At 36.7% G+C, this 25,520-nt stretch overlaps 1 protein-coding gene across 5 annotated transcripts in view; it reads left to right on the forward strand.

Annotated features, from left to right (window-relative positions):
- Positions 1-25,520, forward strand: part of LOC132132740 (membrane-associated phosphatidylinositol transfer protein 2-like) — an 81,712-nt gene that overhangs the window by 41,128 nt on the left and 15,064 nt on the right. For 3 of the 5 annotated variants that reach the window (XM_059545245.1, XM_059545248.1, XM_059545246.1), the window contains exons 4-16: positions 19-140; positions 5,752-5,985; positions 7,419-7,733; positions 8,630-8,725; positions 8,807-8,911; positions 11,456-11,517; positions 17,440-17,684; positions 18,960-19,149; positions 19,325-19,432; positions 19,940-20,163; positions 21,075-21,253; positions 22,187-22,357; positions 24,193-24,330. In XM_059545245.1, the coding sequence (XP_059401228.1) occupies positions 19-140; positions 5,752-5,985; positions 7,419-7,733; positions 8,630-8,725; positions 8,807-8,911; positions 11,456-11,517; positions 17,440-17,684; positions 18,960-19,149; positions 19,325-19,432; positions 19,940-20,163; positions 21,075-21,253; positions 22,187-22,357; positions 24,193-24,330 (2,189 nt within the window). The remainder of the gene's footprint in view (positions 1-18; positions 141-5,751; positions 5,986-7,418; positions 7,734-8,629; positions 8,726-8,806; positions 8,912-11,455; positions 11,518-17,439; positions 17,685-18,959; positions 19,150-19,324; positions 19,433-19,939; positions 20,164-21,074; positions 21,254-22,186; positions 22,358-24,192; positions 24,331-25,520) is intronic. The other 2 variants (XM_059545247.1, XM_059545249.1) reach the window with 1 other exon arrangement.

Genomic DNA, 25,520 nt, shown 5'->3' on the forward strand with positions numbered 1-25,520 from the left:
TCCTCGCCTGTCCTGCAGCTACACATGTCCTTTCGTCGAAAAGTTTTCCATCGATATCGAGACGTACTACAAGCCGGACACGGGTTGCCACAATGACGTCTTCAACATGTCCTCGGCCGAAAAGAGGCAACGGGATATAGGTACTGTTGCACCTTCTTAATTTTACTCTGCTTGACTCATATTTGATGCTTTTGAGAGTTTTTGAAATGGAAAAGCACAACTGAGCATCTAGAACAATTGCCCTTCCATTAGGTCCCATCATTAGCATGCTTCTTAACATGTAAGCCCTGCTTGCTTGTGAAACTCTCAAGCAATCCAGCAGGAAGAGCTCTCGAGTCATGCCTCAATGTTTAAGATGCAGACAGTGTTCCACTTCATTGACATCGTAACATGCTGCTGTTGAGTAATGTGCCACGGCACGAGCGCCCGTTGCACTCTGGGACAGGAATTGGAGGCTTTATGAGCCGAACGCCTACAGATGCAGGCACTGCAGGGGGAAGCGCCCTGTGAATGCTGTTGCATAACTCCATTCCTGACTGAAAACATGTTCCTTCATTAGTGTGCTGTGGAGACACCTAGAGGCTGTGTGATGATACGGCCATCTGCAAACAGGAAACAATCCACGATCAGCAAACAGTCTGTATCTCGCAACTGTGAATAATTGAAGACCTACAAAGTTTGGTTATTAACACAGTAAAGTTTACAGCTCTGAATTAAATGGATAGTTCATCCAATAATGAAAAATAGCTGAAAATGTACTCACCCTCCCTCCGGACATTCTAGCTGTGAATGGGTTTGGAGAACAGGTTTGGAGAAATTTAGCATTAAATAATTTGCTTACCAATGAATCCTCTGCAGTGAATGGGTGCCGTCAGAATGAGCGTCCAAACAGCAAAAAAAAACATCACAATAATCCACAAATAATTATCTAGTGGAGTGATATGTAATGAACAAATCCATCAAGGGGTTTTTAATTTCAGTCTATAATATTGCTTTTTCCAGTGAAAAAGTAGTCTAAAGTTGAATCAGTATAGTGATTTGCACAGATCAAGCACCGTTTACAAGTGAAAGCAGTTTTAAACAGGATTTTGATATGAGAGAAAAAAAATACTTTTTTCACTGAAGGCACCCATTCACTGCAGAGAATCCATTGGTGAAGAAACAAACTCATCTATATCTTGAATGGCCTGAGAGTGAGTTTTCAGAATAATTTTATTTTTGGGTGAAATATTCCTTTACAGGGTGTCCGCGGATCCTTATAAAAAGTCTTAAAAAGTCTTAAATTCCATAATGTAAAAATAAGGCCTTAATTAGCATTAAAATGTCTTAAATCCGCGTTTCAAAGGTCTTAAAAATACAATCAAACCGACACCATAAAGAAGATTTTATTTTCATTTTAAAATCATGTAACATTTCGTCTATTTGTCACGCAGAAAAAAATAGGCGGAACCATCTAATAAATTACAAGTTCGCGGGGAAATTTGATAGGTGCGTGACTAGATATTAACGTTAGCAAATGGTGAAAATTTCTTGCTTTAACCATGGGGAAGTGCAAATATAATGAAAACTGGTTACATAACCCTAAATTTGCGTCGTGGTTAAGACCAGTTTGTGGCAATGCTTTCGAGGTCCGGTGTATATTGTGCAAGAAAGTTTTAAAACTCGGAACAATGGGGATCAAAGCTTTGGAGACCCACATGCAGTGCGAAAAACACAAAGCGGCTGCGGAAACCTGTCGAAAACACCAGGTATTTCTCAGTTCTGTTCCGTTGCGCCGACCTCAGTACCACAGAACGCAGCTCCATGCCTTACTCCGGCATCTGCATCCGCTTCAAGCACCGCGGTTTCTACACCACAAGACATCCGAACAACGTTTGGCTCCAACGCAACGCTCAGAGCTGAGGTACTCTGGTGTCTGCGTACTGTAACAAAGCACCAGTCCTATAACGCTAACGATGCTGTCGGGGACATTTTTCGAACCATGTTTCCCGACTCAGAAATCGCTCGTACATTTGCGTGCGGTAAAGACAAAACTGCATACATTGCCAGATTTGGACTGGCTCCTTACATAACCAAACTCCTCGTTGCAGATGTTAACAAGGAAATGTTTGTTTTAATGTTTGACGAGAGCCTTAATGAAACGTCCAAAAATAAGCAATTGGACTTGCATGTCCGATATTGGGGACAAGATCACGTCCAGTAAAGATACTTAGGTTCACAATTCATGGGACATGGGACAGCTCAGGATTTGCTTCACCATTTCAAAGTAAGTACCAACCCATCACTAATCATTTTTATGCATTCTAGCTAGCAGTAATTATTCTTTTTTTATATGTAGTGTGTATGTATATATTAGACACATTCATATTTGTAATGTTTTTGAAAGAAGTTTCTTATGCTCATCAAGGCTGCATTTATTTGATCAAAAATACAAAAAAATAAATAATAATAATTTATTAAATATGTATAGCCCAAGTAATTTATTCCTGTAATGGTAAAACTGAATTTTCAGCATCATTACTCCAGTCTTCAGGATCACATGATCCTTCAGAAATCATTTTAATTTGCTGATTTATTATTAATGATGGAAACTTTTGTGCTGCAATATATTTTATAACCTGTGATACTTTCAGGATTCTGATTAATACAAAGTTATAAAGAAGAATGTTTATTTAAAATAAAGCTTTTGACTGACACCATCAGAAAAGGAACGCATAACTTTTCAGATTTTGATAAAAGATTACCATGGCAAACAAATTTTTTTTTCTGTGTATTAACTTGCACGGATTAATTGTTCACCACAAGATTACAGATTAGTAATATGCGCTAACAAAGTAAATGGGGTCAATTTTGATTTCATGCCGACTTTGAAATAGAAAAATAGAATATTTTTGATCAAATAAATGCAGCCTTGGAATATTGGCATACCAATATGCCAAACTTTGATCTCATTATTTTATTTAACTTTTGTTTGTAGGAATGTGCACAGCAGCTAGACTTGCAAAAGCTTCTATCTGTTTCTATGGACGGTCCAAATGTAAATTGGAAGTTTTTAGAACGGCTGCAACAAGAGCATCGTGAGCAGTTTGGTGGCACACCTGCTAATTGTGGTGGGGAGCTGTGGCCTCCACACCCTACATAACGCCTGCAAACATGGTTTCTCCATTAAGAAGCTAGAGAAGGTTCTGAGGGCCTTGCACATACTCTTCCACAATGCGCCAGCTAGGAGGGAGGATTTCACTGCTCTGACCAAATGCACAAAATTTCCACTTCCGTTCTGTGGACACAGGTGGCTCGAAAATCTACCAGTCGTGGAGAGAGCTTTGGAATTCTGGCCATCAATGACCATGTACATGGATGCAGTCAGGAAAAAGAAGCTACCAAATCCGGGAACAGCATCGTATGACACTCTTGAAGTTGCTGAAAAAGACCCTCTTATTCTGGCGAAGCTACATTTCTACATGGCTATCACAAGGACCTTCAGTCCTTTTCTTACCTTCTATCAAACGGATGTATCAGTGATTCCGTTCCTTGCCAAAGACTTGGCTGAGCTGATGAAGGTAATTCTATTACTGCACCCTACTCTGATAATGCTTATAATTAATCTGATCATTTTAATTGTAATATTATGGAAGTTTGCATATCTTAGCGGACAATGGTATTAAGCAAACAAAAAGAACAATACTTGTTACAATAGTATATTACAATAGTCTTTTTATGTTGAATTTCAATTAATTAAATTGAAATAAATTAAATGAAATATTTGGGTAACATTCTTTGTGTGTCTTTTGGCAGAATATGCTGAGGCGTTTTGTCAAGAAAGAGGTACTCAAGGATATCGGTTCACTGCAGCTGGTCAGGCTGGATGTCAGTGACAAACAGAGCTGGGTCAACCTAAAGGAAGTAAACATGGGAATGGGTGCAGAATCACTCCTTAAGGTATTCTTTCACCTATAAAATTGTAATTTTGATGGATTCAGCTGAAAGCTTGATTTTATAATAGGTAATAATAGGTTATAATAAGCTGTTTACATCCTCCCACCAGGAACTACAGAAACAGAAAAAGATAGGTGAACTCACAGCCCTGGAGTTTAGGAAAGACTGTGTCAAGGTGATGTGTACCATCACCCAGAAAGTACAGGAAAAGAGCCCATTAAAGTATCCTGTAGTGAGGGAGGTAGCCTGTTTGGACCCCAGCATGATGATGTCTGACCCTGACTGGTGCAAGAGCAATATGACAAAACTGGTGCAGAGGTTTTTGCAAGCCCAACAGTTGTCAGGAGGTGTCTCTGCTGGTAAGAAAGAATAGTTTAGTTCTATCAGAGTGTATTAAATCAAGTTATGAAATATGCTTTTAAATGTAAAAAATGACTTGTGTAAATATTATGTATTAATTTATATGCATACATTTTTATAATTAAATTAATATTATTTTGTTGTTTTCTTCAGGTGATGTTATAATCCAGCAATTCAATGATTTTTTATCTGTTGAAAATGAGAGCTTATTCTCATACAAACCAACAGAAACCAGGCTAGACATATTCCTGCATGGAGTTCTTGGGCAGTGCGATGAGTTATGGAGCTTTTGCAAGAAACTGCTTCTCCTGTCCCATGGGCAGGCAACAGTGGAGAGAGGATTCTCCATTAATAAAGAAGTGAAGACCTGCAATATGCAGGAGGAGACAATGGTCAGTCATCGACTAATATGTGATTATGTCAGCATCTGTGGGGGGCTCCTCAATGTCCCTATCTCAAAGGAATTACTGGCCTCTGCTGCATCTGCTAGATCAAGATACAGAATGCACCTTGATCAGCAGAAAAAAATCAAAATCACTGATGTCCAGGCACAGAAGCGCAAAGCTTTGGAAGACGACATCGAGGACCTGAAAAAAAAGAAGAGAATTCTGGTCCAGGTATCTTCGAGCCTGCAGAAGGATGCTGATCAGCTTGCAGAAGAAGCTGAGGGAAAAGCTGGCACCTTGATGGCACAGCTCATTACAAAATCCAACACACTGAGGAAGCGATATAAAGAAAAAACAAATGAATTACAGCAAATTGAGACAGAGTTGGATACAAAGGACAAAGAACTGAGATCTATACAGTAAAAACCCAATGTTCAGATTATTGGCATGCAGTGTACATGCCTCATGTTACTGCTGTGCAGTTTGTTTGAAATCTTTGTAGGCTGTCGATGTTCTGCCTAATGTTTAGTCAATCTTTGCACTATGTTTTGCAATTTATTGTTCTTTCACGCCTTCAATATGTCAATAAACAATGTGTGTTAAGGATCGTAATTGGTGGTATTGTTTGATGTTTGCAAATTTGTTAATATGAAATTGGTCTTAAATTTAATTCTGCATGGTATTAAAAAGGTCTTAAAAAGTCTTAAATCTAACTTTCAGAAACCTGCAGATACCCTGCTTTAAGAGTTGTTCTTTCACAAAAGACAAGTTAGCAAACAAAAAGAAAAAAATTACACTCAAAATACAAATGGATATAAATATAATGGAACAACTTGATTCCTTGTGCCAAAGATGCCTAAATAAAAGAAAAAACTTTGACACATAAGACAAACAGATAAACCAGGTTTTACAGCCTCAATGCCCATGTTATTACCTTTCAGGTTCTATAAAATCTCTGTGATGAACTGATTTGGTTTGCAATAAAAGACTAAATATGAACCTGTTCACCATTCGTGCCTTGTTCTCCCAAAAATATGCAATTGCTAATGAAACCAATGTTCTTTTACAGATCCTATCGATATTGTGAATGATTTCATTGCCCCTCATGAATACCTGGCTGAGGAAGACCCCAAACTGTACAAGTCATATAAAACCCAGCGGGGCCCCCTGTGTGACGACTGGATCGCAGAAATCAACAACAACCCAGGCAAAACGCCCGTCATGTGCGCTTACAAGTTGTGTAAAGTGGAGTTTCGATACTGGGGCATGCAGTCCAAGATTGAACGCTTCATTCACGATGTGGGTAAGTGTTCGGAAATGTCCAGACGAAACATTTTTTATATTATATTACTGCATATTTTTGATAATCGAGCAAATTTGCTATTATGGTGCTACTATGAGTGGTGTCCTCTACCATATGTCCACCAGTGTTACTAACTCTGAGAGAACGTTTGTCTCTCCAATAATTCTATATGAGTCAGCTGATCCATCTGCTGCATATGTGCACAAAATACAGCTTGGTAACTTCCTGTTATCGTTGTGTGTGTGGGTGGGCAGCAGGTGTCAAGCGTTCTGTCAGGGGAAAAAAAGCCCTTAATCATTAACCTGCACTTAATGAAAACAAGATTGATGCAGTGCAGCTCCAGTGAAAATCAGCGCTCAGAGAACCGCCTCCTCCTGACTACACCAGGGCGAAATGAATTTCCTTTCTATGTGATCTTTTTCATTACTTCAATATCGGCTTGTTTATTGGCTCCTTTCTCTGATAATTTGCAAGCTGTCTGTTGCCGTTCCCCATTTACGAAACTCTTTCCCTTTGGCTGATTTCTTTTTATTTGTATCCATTTTTCCTCTCTCTGTGTTTCCTGGCCGCTGTGAAAAACAATTTTGTTTGCACGTTTCTTCATTACCAAGTTTAGTTATCTGAAAGACTGGTTGAGTGTGTCTTTGACACTTCTTAATCAGAAGAGGAAATCGCACAAGGAAATAAGCCAAACCACACATTGACCCCAAATGTTGAGCGATCTCACATACATCATGCATCAGTGAAGCAGGGTTATTATAGTTAACTAAAACTATTAAAAAACATTTTCATTGCATGCATATATATATATATATATATATATATATAATTTTTTTTTTTCAGCTAGGCATTGAACATTTCTCATTTTCGTTTGTTTAAAGTACTAAAATAAAAAAACTTCTAAAATTGACAAAAAATGCTAAAAATGAAGCAAATAAAAAATATGAAAATAGAAAATAACAATAAAATGTAATTCAAAATATTAACAAAGACTAATAATAATTGCATTTTCGTAGCTTTCTTGCACACAAACGGTCTCTTTGGTTGATAGCAGTATTGGGAAATGTTTCTTTTATACTCATAAATGTTACTAATTGTGTTACTTCTCAAGGAAAGTGACGTGTTACATTTTAGTACCATCTGTTGTCTGAGGCTCTTTTTTCTAGCATGTACTGTATGTGCTTTACTCCACTTGTAGACCTAGAAACCATCCAGAACAAGCTAGCAACCACATATGAATGCATTAAAAACCATTCAATACACCTTTGCCAAAGCAGCAGTGGGTTGATGACTTTTGCATGGGCAAATACTCCTCGCTTTTTGTTCAGAAGATGTAAAAATCTGCTGCTATCATTTGTTTGGTTTTTTCCCCTAAACTAGTTACACTTGCCTGTGTTATCGTGAGGATTAATCTCACAACATCTTCCCATCAGGGCTGAGGAAGGTGATGGTGCGTGCTCATCGGCAGGCATGGTGTTGGCAGGACGAGTGGTACGGTCTGACCATGGAGGATATCCGGCAGCTGGAGCTGGAGACGCAGCTGGCTCTGGCACAGAAGTACGGCTGCAATGAGGAGGGTGGCGAGAACAACGGCCCCGTCACCAACCCTGAGAAAGAGCACGAAGTCAAGGAAGCCAACGAAGCTGAGGGGACGACGAGGAACACGGGGGACAAGCTGCAGGCTCGAGGAGAGCTGACCAAGCAGTGGTCCACCTCATCTAGGTCCTCGCGTTCCTCTAAGAGAGGGGGTAAGTTCACATCGCCATACTTGCATAGATGCACACACACACACACACACACACACCAGACACACACCAACACATATATACGCATATGTATAGCAGCAAATCAGCTTATCAGAATGATTTCTGAAGAATCATGTGACACTGAAGACTGGAGTAATGTTGCTGTAAATACAGCTTTGCATCAATAATTTTCAAATATTTTCAAATATCAAATTAATTTTTAATTGTAATTTTATAATATTCTGAAATTATTTGATAATATTCTGAAATCTTTTTTTAAATAGTTTATTTTAGTATTAACAATTTATTAATATAATAGTATAACACTGATTTATATATTATATAATATATATAATTTTACATTATGCATAATATATACATAAATGTATAAATTATGTATTTAAATTATTTGAAAGTGTATATATTATTATACATATCTGTGCTTCATATATGTGTGTATATGTGTGTGTGTGTGTGTGTGTATATATATATATATAATGTTACTTTTATAATTTATTTATTAATGATAAGTGGTGATTAATAATGTTGTTTTTCTATATAATTATTTATTTTTATTAATATTGATATAGTTATTTTAGTCCTTATTATTATGTTCTTTTTGCTTTTGTATCAAAGCGTATTAGTTTGAGAAAAAATCATGATGCGTATGTGAATAGTTTTTCCATACATTAAGCATACTAATTTTAGGTTTCAATTTTAACTATGAATAATCAATGGGGATTTTTTTAGTCTGTCTGTTTGTCTGTCTATCATATGTTTTTCTCAATATTATTTATTTGTTAAGTGTCTTTTGGGGGGTGGGGGTGGGATTTCATATCAGGCACTAGAACACAGAACTGACTTGATTTATTATTTGTCTTTAATGTGTGCGTGTGCAGGAAGTCCTTCACGTCACAGCATTTCTGAATGGCGCATGCAGAGCATCGCCAGAGATTCGGATGACAGCACAGATGACGAGTTCTTTGACGCTCACGGTAATGCAGGCTAGATCCTCAGTTTTCAAAGGTGCTCATGGCAATCTGTTATTTACTAAAGTCTGAATCCTTGTTCCTCAGAGGACTTGTCTGACAATGAGGACATCTTTACCAAGGAGATCACCAAATGGAGCTCCAACGATCTGATGGATAAAATCGATACAGCGGAGGCAGAGGAAGCCCAGGGTATGCAGAGATTGTCTTCACCCATCCGACACGCTCTCAGATTGTAGGGGGGTATTTTGGTATATTATTTTTCCAGTGCTTTGGTTTTGTCATGCGTAAGCCGAGCCCGCTGGAAGGAGTTTTTTTTCCATTCATGCTCCAAATACAGAGATTTTCACATCTTTAATAGGATTAGCGGTAAAGGAGCCCCATCGACTCTGAGGAGGTTAAAGTCTGTGTCAAACAGTGTGAGATTATGGAACACTTATTACACTGAATTCCATGCTGTTTGCGAGACAAATCTTGCTGCTCGCCGGACTCATCCCATGGAGGTTTTTACACTTATGATGTAACCCATGTTCAAATGAAAGTCTAACACTAGGTTTCTTTCAGTAATAATAATAGATTTCTATAATAATCATATTATTTAACTTTTTATAAATATATTTGAATTATAAAATATTATATTTAATACTATTTATAATACTAATTTATTATTAATATTTTAAGTAATTTAGATATATATTTTTAAAGGGTACATAACATACACCATTTCACCTAATCTCATGTTAATCTTGAGTACCTATAGAGTAGTACTGCATCCTTCATATATCCAAAAAGTCTTTAGTTTTATAATATTTATAAAAGGAAAATACAGCTTTCCAATTCTTTCCAGAAAAAGCCAAGCTCCTGGAGGCGTGCCGTGAGTGGACCTATAATACTGATGTTTCGTGTTGTTACCATTAACATATATTCACTTATCTGCAGATTTCTAACAAAAGACAGAAATCTGATGCAATTGTACTTACAGTCGTGGCCAAAAGTTTTGAGAATTACATAAATATTGGAAATTGGAAAAGTTGCTGCTTAAGTTTTTATAATAGCAATTTGCATATACTCCAGAATGTTATGAAGAGTGATCAGATGAATTGCATAGTCCTTCTTTGCCATGAAAATTAACTTAATCCCAAAAAAACCTTTCCACTGCATTTCATTGCTGTCAATAAAGGATCTGCTGAGATCATTTCAGTAATCGTCTTGTTAACTCAGGTGAGAATGTTGACGAGCACAAGGCTGGAGATCATTATGTCAGGCTGATTGGGTTAGAATGGCAGACTTGACATGTTAAAAGGAGGGTAATGCTTGAAATCATTGTTCTTCCATTGTTAACCATGGTGACCTGCAAAGAAACGCATGCAGCCATCATTGCGTTGCATAAAAATGGCTTCACAGGCAAGGATATTGTGGCTACTAAGATTGCACCTAAATCAACAATTTATAGGATCATCAAGAACTTCAAGGAAAGAGGTTCAATTCTTGTAAAGAAGGCTTCAGGGCGTCCAAGAAAGTCCAGCAAGCGCCAGGATCGTCTCCTAAAGAGGATTCAGCTGCGGGATGGGAGTGCCACCAGTGCAGAGCTTGCTCAGGAATGGCAGCAGGCAGGTGTGAGCGCATCTGCACGCACAGTGAGGCCAAGACTTTTGGAAGATGGCCTGGTGTCAAGAAGGGCAGCAAAGAAGCCACTTCTCTCCAAAAAAACATCAGGGACAGATTGATCTTCTGCAGAAAGTATAGTGAATGGACTGCTGAGGACTGGGGCAAAGTCATATTCTCAGATGAAGCTCCTTTCCGATTGTTTGGGGCATCTGGAAAAAGGCTTGCTGCATCCACTGTTCATGTAACGCTGAGTTCTTGGGGAAGCTTAACATGGTAAACTTTCCCTCACATCCAAAAACACACTTATTTGGAGGCATTCACGAACATATCCTATGCAGCGCTGCCAACGATTTTGAAGCGTGTTAATGTGCGCGGTCTCGCTCTCCTCTGGTTAATAATGTGTGCGCGGGCGCGCTTTTCTGGGAGAAATGCTCATATAAGGAGTTCCGCTCTCGTCTACGTCATTAGATCCACGATCAAAAAAACCAGCTGAAACTTGTACCAACCCGAATGTAAGATTTTCGGCACAGAAATTCTCAGTCATTCTTCTAAATTATTTTTTTAAACTTTGGCCATGTTTAGCCTGAGAATCCATCTCTTTAACACTGTGAACAACTCTGAATACACGAAACACCATTGTACCCCCTCCTTTAAATATTATTTTTAATTATTAATTTAATAGTTATGAATTGAGTTTGGACACACATGTAATATATTAATAATAATACAATTTAAAGTGTGTGTAAATATTCGTTAAATTATTTGAATACATTATTATTAGTAGTAATTAGATTAGATTAGATTCAGCTTTTTCATTGCACATGTAAGGTACAAGTCAACGAAATGCAGTAATTCTATACTTTATTCATATTAATTAAAAAAATTATTAATTTGACTTTATTTTGTTATCTTTTTTTATTTTTTATTTATAAATATATATATATAAATGAATAATTATGATACAGTTATTTTAATACATTATTATTTTTATTAGTACTTCAGTTTTTTTTATGATGTTATTTTTTCGTTTCCATCAATGCATGTTAGTGTGAGATAAATCATGATGAATATGTGAATATTTTTTCCCCCTGCATTAAGCACATTAATGTTACGTTTTAATGTTTCTAGTTGACTATCAAGAGTCGTGTGGGGAGTTTTCTGGGACTGCCAGCGTGGAGCGACTCCATGAGGTATGTCTGCAGTAGTGCATTTTCATGCACACTTTCCCATTTAAGATCAATGGAAATGTACTTCAACATGAAGGTTACACATAATGCATATTTATGCAGCAGTGTCGTACTGTTAATGCAGCCACAGCAGTGAAAAATGCATTGATCTGTACTCATGCCAACGGAGCAGAAATTCAGTCATGCTGTGTTTATGCCAACATAAAAACGGGTACAAAAAGCATTGGAGCTTCTGTGAGGGTATGTTGTGCAACAATGCTTTCATTTTGCATCAACGCCACACTAGGGATGTAACGATATTGACGATATCGTGGTATCGCGGTGGTAAACGTGTCTCGATATCGTCGTGGTTGGGTTACAATATTAAAAGGACAGGTGTCTGTCAAAAAGCAAGAGGAATAAACACAGTCCCGTGGAACAAATCATTGTTAACTACATAGACCATGATCCTTTGCACTGCGTCGTCACAACAACCGTTGTTAAGCCAATAGGATTGCTCGCTGTCCACACAAGCTCACAGCAAGCCAGCATGGCCGACAGCGATACTTGTAAGGATGAAAAAAACAAAACCAAAGTTGAGATTGTGCCTGCCCCAGCAGCTTTTAAATCAGATGTCTGGAAACATTTTGGTTTCGCCGTGTCAAAAAACGCAAATTCTCTCACAAAGAAAGTCCTGTCCGGTCAAAAAACCCTGAAGGAGGCATTTTCAACAACTATGCCACACAACAGCGCAAGGGCTCAAGAAATCACGAGGTACATCGTGGAATACATAGCGTGTGATTTACGTCCCTTTTCTGCAGTAAATCTTTTGATCTTTCTAAAGAAAAACTTGAACATTAGCTAAAGGATAGTTCAGTGTTTTTCAGAAGGCTTTTTGCCAGACTATTTAAGCATTTTTTTACAGTTTTTTTTTCTTCTCCCTTGCAATGTAGATATTTTGATCTTTCTGATGAAAAACGTGACCATAAGCTAAATGATAGGTCAGTGTTTTTTAAAAAGCTTTTTGACTGACTATTTTATTTAAGTTTAAGTTATGTTCCTAAATACCAGTTTTAAAAGGCTGCTTTTATTTGCCTTGCACATTTAAACCTGACTTAACTTGATCTTTGTTTGCACTTAAAGGGAATTCCCTATTGTTTACAATTGTTCTAGTTGCTCCTTAACTTTGAACATTGCACAGAAGCATCAGTTATGCAACCAAATATTACTATACAGAATATTGATGTTCCTGACTACAACTTGCACTTTAAAAGCACTATGTGATCAGCGTTTTATGTTGTCATGGATCCATAAATACAACAATAAATTGCCTGTTGACTGGCAAAAGCAGAATAAGTGTCAGCATTTTTTCGCTATTATCATCACAAACACTATCGTGAGCTATTTAACAATACCGTGAGCTTTTCCACAATATCGCAATAAATATCGTACCGTGAGGTCAATATCGAAATTGTATTGTACCGTGAGATTTTGATATCGTTACATCCCTACGCCACACTATCATTGTAGAATCCCTATGACCTTTGACACAATGGAACTGCGGTCTGTCACTGCAAAGGTGGGCTCAGTATGTACTCGTATTAAGGTCAAGTTCCATGGTGTGAAGGGATTGATGGGGACGTGTGGTGGAAGAGCACGATCAGGGGTTGAGGGACTTTGGGATGATCTCAGTGCTCTTTAACTCTGGTCCGCAGAGACGCAGATCCATGTGGCGCTGCAGCGTCCATAAGCGTCGACGTACAGCACGCAAACACCCAGCTGTGAGTCACAGCGACACCAGTCTGTTTACATCCGCACAAGTTATGTAGAATCAAAGGCGTTTTGCTGTATTGTTGCAGTTATTCATACAGATTGTGTTGTTTTTGCTTAGAGTTTTGTTATCTTTACCCTGAAATAGAGCTGGGCGATATGGCCTTAGTATCTAATCTTAGTATTTTTTGGATGAATGGTGTATATTTTGAAATTTTCTACATTTTTCTAGTTGCATTAAAAATATTTATTTATTTAATACTGCCCAATTTTGTCCAGTGAAACAATGTTTATATTAAAGAAAATGAAAACAAATATAGTGAAAGTAACCATATAGGCTATGGGATATTGTGTGCAAAAAAGGGCTAAAAACACATTACATTGTAACATTACACTAAAAACAAAAACAAGCAGAAGAACTAAAGAACAGAACTTAAAATAAAAAGTCACTTTACAGTCACTGCTATCGTAAAATACACTTTAAAATTCTGAAGATGGCACATTTATTGTCCAACTACAAATATTTTAGCAAAATGTATTTTATTTTATTTTTTTACAATTTTAGTCAGAATTATTGAGCTTCTCTTACAATGCAGTCCATCTGTTTGTTGTGCATGTGTTTAGTGAAGTCTAACAGGCGATATGGCCAAAAAAAACACATCTTAGTAATTTTTTGGATGAACAGTGTATATTTTGGTATTTTCTACATTGTTTCTACATATTTAGGCTCATGCACTCCTGAAAAAATGGAAAATTTCTAGGACTTTCTAGCATTTACAGATGGAGAACATACCTGTGAAAGTTATGCATTGAGGAAAAGAGTACATCTCGAACACATTAAACAGCACGTGTCTTCAGGACACTGACGGGGCGAGACGCTTTAAATTAGACATTTTAACTATATTTAATCAGCTGTTTTAAAGCCCTTAATATAAGCATGTCTCATGTTTTGGAAAAACTGTATTATGCAGTTTCACTCTGCATCCTCTGCTGTTGTTCAGATGTGCTCGTATCAAACTACTGTATATCAGTATAAATGGTATTGCTTCATACCATATCGCTTATAAAATGTATATCGATATACCGCCCAGCCCTACCATCAAACAGCATTTTATGGTATCAGAAGTGTTGTAGACGCACTCTTTAGATATAGACATGTAGTTCTTCTGTAGCGTAGAGGTTTTATCGAAACAATCTTTATTAAGACAACGGTGATGCCTGCTTTTTCAGCAGTCTGGGCTCTGGAAGTGTTTTTCCCCATTCAATACAGTTTGTGAAATGAATGCAGTCTAGATTCATTATTCAGTTAGTTTCACATGTGCATAATACCAAACATTTTGGCCTTTATAGAGAAGAAGATAAAGTTTAAATAATACGAAGTTTTTTTTTATAAATATGTTAATACATATAAAAATGTAAAATAAATCTTAAAATAAGAATAATATTAACAGTAACAATAAATGTATTCAGATTTAATATTTAGCAATGCTTTACAACAAGCTTCCATTTGTTAACATGGGTAAACTACATTAATTACCATGAACAAAAAAACTACAAAAAACACTTAGTCTTAGTTAATGTTAATTTCATCATTTAGTAATGCATTATTAAAATAAATAAAAGCTGTATCTGGTAGCATGATTTAATGTACCTGAGCTAACTTGAACTAAAAATAAACATTTGTTTGTTTGTTTTAATAAAATTTAACAAAGATACTGTAAAATAATAAAAAAAATTAAAAAATAAAAATACTGTAACCGATGTATTGGTCATTGTTAATTAATTTCAGTTAATGCTTCATGAACTAATATTAAAGGCTTCATGAACTGAGAAATCAAAATTCCCTTGATCTTGTGACATGCAGTATAAGAGGTCATTGTACGTACTGTGAAAACTCAGTTTCAGAACTCAAAACTTTCTTGTTAGTCCAAAAAGAGCTTAAATTGAAGCTGTTTTACCAAAACGACAGCTTGTGGAATGTGACACTTTATGACGTAATAGAGCGGGTAAACCCTGCTTCCGCAGAAGATGATAAATGCCTGCTTCTTCATCACTGCCTGTTTAGCCCCGCCCACTGATTCTAGAGTACTGCCTTATTAGCCCCGCCCACTTATTCTACAGCACTGCCTGTTTAGTCCTGCCCACTGATTCTACAGCACTGGCAGTTTAGCCCCTCCCACTGATTCTATAGCACTGCCCTTTTAGCCCCGTCCACTGATTCTAGAGCACTGCCTGTTTAGTCCTGCCCACTGATTCTACAGCACTGGCAGTTTAGCCCCTCCCACTGATTCTATAGAACTGCCTGTTTAGCCCTGCCCACTGATTCTACAGCACTGCCTGTTTAGCCCCTCCCACTGTTTCTACATCACTGCCTGTTTAGCCCCTCCCACTGTTTCTACATCACTGGCTGTTTAGCCCCTTCCACTGATTCTACTGTACATCACTGCCTGTTTAGCCCCTCCCACTGTTTCTACATCACACTGCCTGTTTAGCCCCTCCCACTGAATCTACATCACTGCATGTTTAGCCCCTTCCACTGATTCTACTGTACATCACTGCCTGTTTAGCTCCTCCCACTGTTTCTACATCACACTGCATGTTTAGCCCCTCCCACTGATTCTACATCACTGCCTGTTTAGCCCCTCCCACTGTTTCTACATCACTGCCTGTTTAGCCCCTCCCACTGTTTCTACATCACTGCCTGTTTAGCCCCTCCCACTGTTTCTACATCACTGCCTGTTTAGCCCCTCCCACTGTTTCTAATCACTGCCTGTTTAGCTCCTCCCACTGTTTCTACATCACTGCCTGTTTAGCCCCTCCCACTGTTTCTACATCACTGCCTGTTTAGCTCCTCCCACTGTTTCTACACAACACTGCCTGTTTAGCCCCTCCCACTGATTCTACATCACTGCCTGTTTAGCCCCTCCCACTGTTTTTTAATCACTGCCTGTTTAGCCCCCCCCACTGATTCTACATCACTGCCTGTTTAGCCCCCCCACTGATTCTACATCACTGCCTGTTTAGCCCCTCCCACTGATTCTACATCACTGCCTGTTTAGCCCCTCCCACTGATTCTACATCAATGTCTGTTTAGCCCCTCCCACTGTTTCTACATCACTGCCTGTTTAGCTCCTCCCACTGATTCTACATCACTGCCTGTTTAGCCCCTCCCACTGATTATACATCACTGCCTGTTTAGCCCCGACCACTGATTCGCGCATGTACAACAAAGATGCTCCAAAAACGAGAGGCTGTTTAGTGCCAAGTTGTGGAAAAACACAGTCTTTGCATTGCCTTCTTTATAATCTCAACTTTAGGAAAGAGTGGATGAATTTTTTTTTTAATGAAGATCCAGACCGTGTCAGTAAGAACCTTTTTTCACTTCATTTTACTGCGGATTCGTTTACAAACAAGACATTTTCAGGAAAGATTGAAACTAAAATACAATGCTGTGTGGAATATGTTGGATCCCACAGTAATGTGGCACCACACACGTGTGAGTAACTGTTTGTAACTTTGTCTGTTATAACCGATTGTTTGATATGTACGGAGTATTTATGCGTTTTAAACCTAAATCACTGCAGTGTCTATGAAGGACGTTCATTGTCTTCTTTTTATTAGTATATTTTATTTTAGTTTTCTTAAGCATATTATTTTGAATATTAAAAAAAATCTGTACTGTACATGTAACTGGCATAAACCATTATGCATTATCATTTCTAATATTGAGCATAATAAATAATGAGCAATCAATTCTATGACAGTGAAGTCAGCCAAAATGTCATAATCAACATAAAAAGAGCTTCTTATTCGAAATCACCACTGCTATATTTTATGCTATTTTATTCTTTATCTCACAGCACTCCCACATTAGGTAGCTAATTTTAGTTAATTTAGTAATTTGAGTTTACACACTTGTGAGGTGGTTTCTAGTGAAACATATGTCTGTTTCTCATGGTAGGTCTTAAAAGATTTATGTGTTTTAACTGAATATTGAAATATCTATGGAGATTTTGAATGGGATTTTTATTTCCGGAAGCCTGCTGTTGCGGTCTGTACCGTGTTGTTTGTTAGTAAGTCGTCCTCTTTCACAATAGCATGTTTCACGAGTGTGTGTGGATGTTTTAAATGAACCGTATACAGCTGCAGAAACAGCTGTCCAAATGTGTCCCTCAGGACTGTTCCTCACAGCAGTGCTTACAGCCATCCAAGATCCACGTTCTCATCCTGGTCCTGCACGGTGGCAACATCCTGGATACAGGCAGCGGAGACCAGAACGGCAAGCAGGCAGACGTCAACACCATCGGCAGCGCGTTCGATGCTGTGATGCGGGTTCATTACCCCGCTGCATTGGGCCGCATTGCCATCCGCCTGGTCCCGTGTCCAGCGGTGTGTGTGGAGGCCTTCTCTCTGGTGTCAAAGTGAGCATGAACACACACTCAAACCACCTCCAGGAGAATAAACAAGACCTCTGGTAGTCATTCAGTAGTGTGGTTAACTTAAACTGAAAACACAATTTATTTATCAATTTATTTTATAATTGTATTTTTATTATATAGTAATAATAAATAATTGTATTTATTTGGTATAGAAAAAAATAGATTAGAATTATTTCTTAATCATGTTTCCAGAAAGTCCCTGTAATAAATACAATTATTTATTTATTTATTTATTTATTTTCCATAAATGTATAAATACATACATGCTTTTATTTATTTGATATAGAAAAATAAATTAAGATTATAGCATAATAATGTTTCCAGAATGTAATTTTGATTTATTTATTTAATAATTGTTTATTATTCTGAAGGTATAGTGATAAATAATTGTATTTATTTGGTATTAAAAAAAAATATTAGAATTATTGCTTAAAAATTATTGTAAAAAATACTTTATTTATTTATGTACTAATTTATTAATTAATACTTTTTAACTTTTTAATTAAGAAATAAATGAATGAATTAATGTTTTTTTTTATTTTATATAGGAGAAAAATAGATTAAAATTATCATTAATGTTTTCAGAGAGTCCCTGCAATTAATCAGCTAGTTAATTATTCAAAAAAAATTTAATGATGATGATAATAACAATAATAAATACTTATTTATTTTTTTATTATAACTTCATAATAATAAATAATAGAAAAGAGAAGTACTCTTTATTGGTATATTTGAATTAAATTTGTTTTTATTTTTAAATGTGAATTTTATTTTTATTAGTTAGTATACAGTTTAATATTGTATATTATTTTTTTGCACCAGTTATAAAATTATATATATATATATATATATATATATATATATATATAAATCACTTAAATAGTATGCTACATTGTCAGTGACACTGTATAACATAATTCATTCAATAAGTAACATCCAGTCGTCATTTAACCAGTAAGCAAAAAAAACTCCCGATCATCCAGTTTTGTGTAAAATATCTTAATTTTTCGCAGCCCAGTTGAACAAGGAGTGAAAAAAGATGTTTAATTGCTTTTAATATTATTTAATTCATTACACCTTTTGTGGTATAGTATTCAGTGCAGTGCGCTCTAAATGGTAAATGCAGTAGAGTGTTGCATGAATGCTGCAGAAAGAGTAGTATGGTAGTATGGCATTATACATGCTAATCCAGTTTATAAGACTGTTTGTGGCTGTTAATGACCCAGCATGCTCTCTGTTCTTGTGTCCTTTACACAGTTTGAGTCCCTACAGCTATGACGAAGGCTGCCTCTCCAACAGTCAGGATCACATCCCTCTGGCCGCCCTGCCCCTATTGGCCACCTCTGCACCACAGTACCAGGATGCTGTGGCAACGGTCATAGTGCGAGCCAATCAGGTCTACGGTGACTTCATCAAATCCCTGGAGGGAGCCACTTTCACCGGACAGGTCAGTTGTGTTAAATCATGTTGGAAACATGCTAGCAATTTGATAAATCATGCATCAGTGACACTATGTGTCGCATCATGGAAGTGTTGTGAATGTTGCTTTTTAAATGATCATTTCCCTCGTTCATTGCCCAGCACACGACTCTCTGTATGTGATGTAATGCGTGTCTGTGCAGGTGTGTCTGATTGGTGACTGTGTGGGAGGCATTCTGGGATTTGATGCTCTCTGCAGTAGCAACGTCACTGTGTCAGAAAGTCAAAACAGCAGCCGACGCGGAAGCATTGTTAGTGTCCAGGTGAACACACACACACTTTGTTTTTGTGAAAAGTGGGTCCATCCCATAGGCGTAATGGTTTTTATACTGTGCAAACTGTATATTCTAAGACCCTACACCTAACCCTAACCCTCACAGGAAACTTTGTGCATTTTTACTTTCTCAAAAAAACTCATTCTTTATGATTTATAAGCATTTTGAAAAATGGGGACATGGGTTATGTCCTCATTAGTCACCCTCTCCTTGTAATACCTGTGTCATACCCATGTCATTATACAGAGTTGTGTCCTGATATGTCACAAAAACAAGAGCACACACACACACACACACACACACACACATCCAGAAAGTGATTAATTACCCTTAATGAATCACAACAAAACCGATAAGACAAATGGCATCCTTTTGTATTTGAAAGTGTGACACTTACTGTAACACATCAAACTCTTTCATTTCAAAAGAGCAAGAGAAATGCTGCCCGCTGTAATACTAAGCACTCATTCGCTTGCTCTGCAGGACACTGACCTGCTGTCACCGGGGATCATTATAAACAGCACTCACTGCTCGGGTTCAGGCTCGGGTTTGACTCTGGAGGGCAGTCGGCACCTCAGCCGCAGTAATATAGACATCCCTCGCACCAGCGGTCCGGACGACCCCAAAAAACAGCTGCCCCGCAAACGCAGTGACTCCTCCACCTACGAGCTCGACACCATCAAACAGCACCAGGCCTTCCTGACCAGGTGAGCCACAGCTACAGAGAGTTTAAAATGGACTGCTCGATATTGCCAGTTTTTTTAGCTTGTTGATTAAGCAGATAATATTGAGGATTATTTTTATATTTCAAACAGTAAATCCCAGGAGTAAAAAATACAAGATGCTATTAAATTTTAGATATGTAATAGTATGTGTGTTATTATATATTATGGATATTTTGTACAAGTGTTTTCACGATCATGGAATACCTGGAAATAGTAATAAAATTAAAAATACAAATTTGTAAATAAATTAATAATTTAGTTAATATTTTAATACTACAATCAATTACATTACATTGACTAGATTTACATTTTGTGTCGAGTAAAACATTATTTTCAGTCAAATCTTTTGAATCAAATGAATCACAGGCAAAGTGGTCAAAAATGAATCGGTTAAAGTGGTTCAAAAATCTAAATGATTCTTTAGTAAATTGATCTGAATCAAAATCATTTGAATTAAAAATCCTTCTCCAGTAATCATAAACTTTTTGTTTATGGTCATGGAATATTACTCTGTGTGAACGCTGCAATATTTTATTTAAAAAATGGATATTTATTCAAATTGTAAATCTTTTAAATGAATCAGTCTAAGTGCTTCAAAAATCTAAATGGCTCTGTAGCAAATTTATCTGAATGAAAATAAGTAACAAAAACTTCTCTAATAATCATGAAAACTAATAAACCTATCTTTTTTTTATTTTGTACAAAAAGTATGAACTCTGCAATAGTTTTGTTTAAAAATAAATATAAATTTAGAATTTTTGAATGAGTTTTATTTTATTATTTTTAGATTATACATTTCCTGACATTTCTATATCAGTGAGGTTGAAATAATATAGTTAAAGCCATTCTAAAAATATATAATAATAATAATAATAATGAATGCGTTTATGTAGTCTGCACTCCAGCGTTTTGAGGACCGATCCGGGTTCTCGCCGGTCCAGCAGCAGTACCATGCTAGAAGGAGGAGGTGCTTTGGGAAAGTTTGACTTCGAAGTATCTGACTTCTTCCTCTTTGGCTCTCCGCTTGGCCTGGTCCTCGCTCTGAGGAAAACCGTCGTCCCTTCTTTGGATGGTATGTTGACATTGAATACTCTTATTTTAGTTTCTAGTGGATGAAGGAGAATGAGAATGCCAAAGCCATCATTTGAAGTGTGACTTCCTCTGATGGATTACCCGGACTGTGTAATCTCTTTTGTTCTGATGTCCAGTGTTTCAAATCTTTTAAAGGCTTCAGAGTTATTCATCCAATTAGGAAGTTAAATCAGTTGCCGGCAGATTATGAGCGATTGTTTTAGAGGGCTAGAAAGTGCACATTATGCTGACGGGAGTTTCCAAATCCAACATCTGTTATGTAGAGCTCATCAGACAAAACAGACACAAGGATCAATTTGTCATGTGAAATAATGAAGGCATAACATAAACTTCAAAAAAATCATTTAGCTAGTTTATGATGAAAATGTTTTTTAAAGAACACCACCGTTAGGAGATTTCCTTTTTAAGAAATTAGTACTTTTATCCAGCAAGGATGCATTAAAATGATTTGTACAGTAAATTGACAGTAAAGACCTTAATAATTTTAATTTGAATAAATTATATTCTTTTGAATTTCTATTCCTCAAGGAAATCCTGAAAAAGTAAATGTATTAGTTTACAAAAAAGTAATGATGGAGTAATGATGCAGAAAATTCAGCTCTGCGTCAGCAATAAATGACATTTTACAATACATTAACATAAAAAACTGTTATATTAAATTGTAATAATGTTTCACAATATTACAGTTTTTGTTGTATTTTTCATCAAATAAATGCAGCTTTGATGAGCAGAAGAGGCTTCCTATCAACATGGAAAAAAAACCTTTCCAACCCCTAGCTTTTGAACAAGTGAACTAGCTGAGAAAATAAATAAATAAATATTTGTTTTATATATATGTGAATGTAAATCAGAATTTTAGATCCATTTAACATATTTCTTTCTTTCTTTCTTTTTTTATTCTTCCCTCCTACAGTGGCTCATCTTCGTCCGGCGTGCCAGCAGGTTTATAACCTGTTTCACGCGGCGGATCCCTCGGCCTCGCGGCTGGAGCCTCTGCTGGAGAAGCGCTTCCACCTGATGCCTCCGTTTAGTGTGCCGCGCTACCAGCGCTTCCCGCTGGGTGATGGCCAGTCAGCGCTGCTGGGTAAGAGTGGAGAGATTTCTCAGTCCGTGACCAGGATTACACTGCTGCTAATATCTATCTGGAGTGATCTGATCTAGGGCTGCACGATATTGGGAAAAAATGACATTGCAATATTTTATTTTTCTGCGATATATATTGCGATATGAAATCTGATCTAATTTTTTCTTACAAACAAAAATGGGGTGAGCAGATTTACATTCTCATTTTAAATGAATTAAACATCGACACCATCGTGTCAATTGATTAATATGCGCGAGGGAGAGAGAGCAAGACAGCGTTCGTGTTGTTTGAAGCACTCTCTCCCTCTGTCTCTCTCTCTCTCGCGCTCTCTCTCTTTTGCGCGCTCTCTTTCGCGCTCTCCGTGAATCACATTCGTCAAGGGCCGGGGAGCAGCTGACCCGCACAGTTAATGAATAATGGATCAACTATGACAGCCTACATCGCACATTCTGTGATGTGACTATCGTTGATTCGTACATCGCGATATCGATGCTTAAACTACACATCGTGCAGCCCTAATCTGATCACCAGTGGCTAGGAGAAAGACGTTGTTGGTTTTTTACTTGGTATTAACATGCATATCAATTGATTAAATTGATGATCGTGATTAAATTTTGGTTGGATGGTTCCTGGTTTTATGACTGCATTGAGATACAATTATATTTTTCATAATTTTTTTTGTTTTTCATATATTTTTCATTAATAATTTTATTAAATAATATATTTTTACATTATTTTAATATCTTAAAGGCTTAAATAAGGCTTTATTAATTGTGATGTATTTTTATTGTATCATTTTTAATTTAGTTTTATATTTTATTCAACACACAAATATATATATATAAACTTAAACTGTAAAAAAAAGAAATTTTATATATATATATATATATATATATACACACACAAACAGTTTATGTACATGTATAAAAAAAAATTATTTCTTGGAGCCATTTGATTCTTTCGGTTCAAAAAGCAAAAAGTGACGCATATGCGTTAATTTGGAGAAGTGAAAGAGCTTCCTCGCTGTCAGTTCACCTCTGAAAACATGACCGTAACAATATTTCATATATAACAATGCGTGGAGCGCGCATGAGAGAACAGTTTCTGTTTAACACTCGCTGCATGGATCAAAGTTCATATCCAGATCAGAGCATGCATATTTACGTTTTTGTGAACATATTACATATATGTGCTCCAAACATGAACCAGCACCATGTATGCACACACATCATGCCTTCTTCAAATGAAATATGTGCAAATATGGACACAGACACAGCAGTACATCTGATCATGAACGTGATGGCACAATGGATTTTTGTGATGATCTAGACCTAAAATTCAAAGAAAAGTAAACTAAAAAAAAAGAAACTTTGCCTTTATCCTTTTTGTTTTAAACTGATGTGTGTCAAAATATTAAATATTCTTCTTTATTTTTCATAAAGACCTATATCTTTGGTGATGTTTATTTAAAAAAAATATGTATCAAAACGTTGATTGGTTCATAATCGTTGTTCGTAGTCTCTAATGATAAGATTTCTTGAGAGTTTGTTATCAGTTTTATTATGTTTTTTTAAATCTATCAACCTCGGTTGTTTCTGACACTTTATTACGGGTGTAAACAGGGCCCATGTGTGATCATCTGTGTATTCCAGCAGATGTTGGAGTGGTTTAGTGTGAAGCAGCACTTCAATCACTGCTGGTCATGTGTCTCATGTCTCAGTTCGTGTCGTTTCTGTCTGTCATTTGTCTTTATTTTCTGTTTCTTTGTCTCTCTCCCCTTCCCGTCGCTCTCATGTCTCCACGTCCCTCATGCCGCTGGGTTTGACATGTGGCAGTGGAAACCATCCAGAGTAACCCTCACCTCCTGTTGGAGAGTATGAGCTGTGCCGCCCAGCGCTGTCAGGATGGCATCAGCGAGACTTCCTTTCCCGTCCCTGTGCTCAACTGGCAAGCCACGCCGGCCCCCGCCGAGTGTGTGTAGCCATTCCTGGTTTCTTGCATTTCTTTTTTTATCGTAAACACCCCTGTTACGTGTGTCACCCTGTGTGGCGTGTGCCTTCATTTCACATAAGCTGGTTTTGTGCACCTGCTCTGAAATTAATTCTCTTATTTAGGCTTGTGGTTTTTTGACTGACTTCCTTCGACTGGATGCTGCAATGTGGAACAGATGGTATTGAATTTAGAGGCGAAGTGTGATCAATGTGTGCCTTTTTGTCAATATGGAAAAACTTGAATTTAGTGTGGATACATTTATAAGCCATTCATTGGTTGACTTGCAAAGAGTGATATATAATGATACATAATGTATTTGCCCCCTATACTTTTGTCATCCTCATTATTCTCGGATTACGATAACGATTGCAATTATCTTATTAGATTCAGTATTTTAAAGTAAAAAAATACTGTAACATTATTGTGTGTGTGTATTATATTTGTATTATTTTTTTTTATCATTCATCAGTTATTTAAAATTATGTTGTATTTATGAAAATATATAATATTCATTAATGTATTTTTTTATATTAATTTACTTATTGTTTACTTTTAAGTAATGTGAATTAGAAATAAATAATTAAATATGCTTAATAATAGTTTAATTATATGTATACATAAATGCATAAACACACACACATATATGTATGTATGTATGTATGTATGTGTATATATATATATATATATGAATATATATATATATATATATATATGAATATATAACGTAATAACCTTAAATTTCTAAATATTTCTTTGTTGATTTTGGTATAAGGGTCAGACTATGGGGGGTGTTTGGCGAACCAGTGTTCTTTTTGCATTTCTGTTTCTTGCCGGGAGTGCTATAGACATGACACACTTCTCCTCTAAAGTGACAATACAGCAAGAATAATAAGACAAATGTAAATTCAAGCATCTTGGCTCATGACAAATCCTGTTTCTGATGAGGGGTTGCATGTGTATTTGGTAGATAATGCCCCATGAGGTCTTCAAATAAAATGGGCTCGGGGGCAATATTTACTAATTATTTCACTCTTTTTTTGGTTTTGTGTTTGCCTCTTCTTTTCACTCACTTTCATCATTTTGAATCAAACGGCCCTTTTACAAATTAATAATGATAATTTTAGCTCCGTTCCAAAATCTAGTGAGATCTCGATGCTGCCCAGTGAGCGCA

This window comes from Carassius carassius, chromosome 49 (genome assembly GCF_963082965.1).
Source record: "Carassius carassius chromosome 49, fCarCar2.1, whole genome shotgun sequence".
NCBI lineage: Eukaryota > Metazoa > Chordata > Actinopteri > Cypriniformes > Cyprinidae > Carassius > Carassius carassius.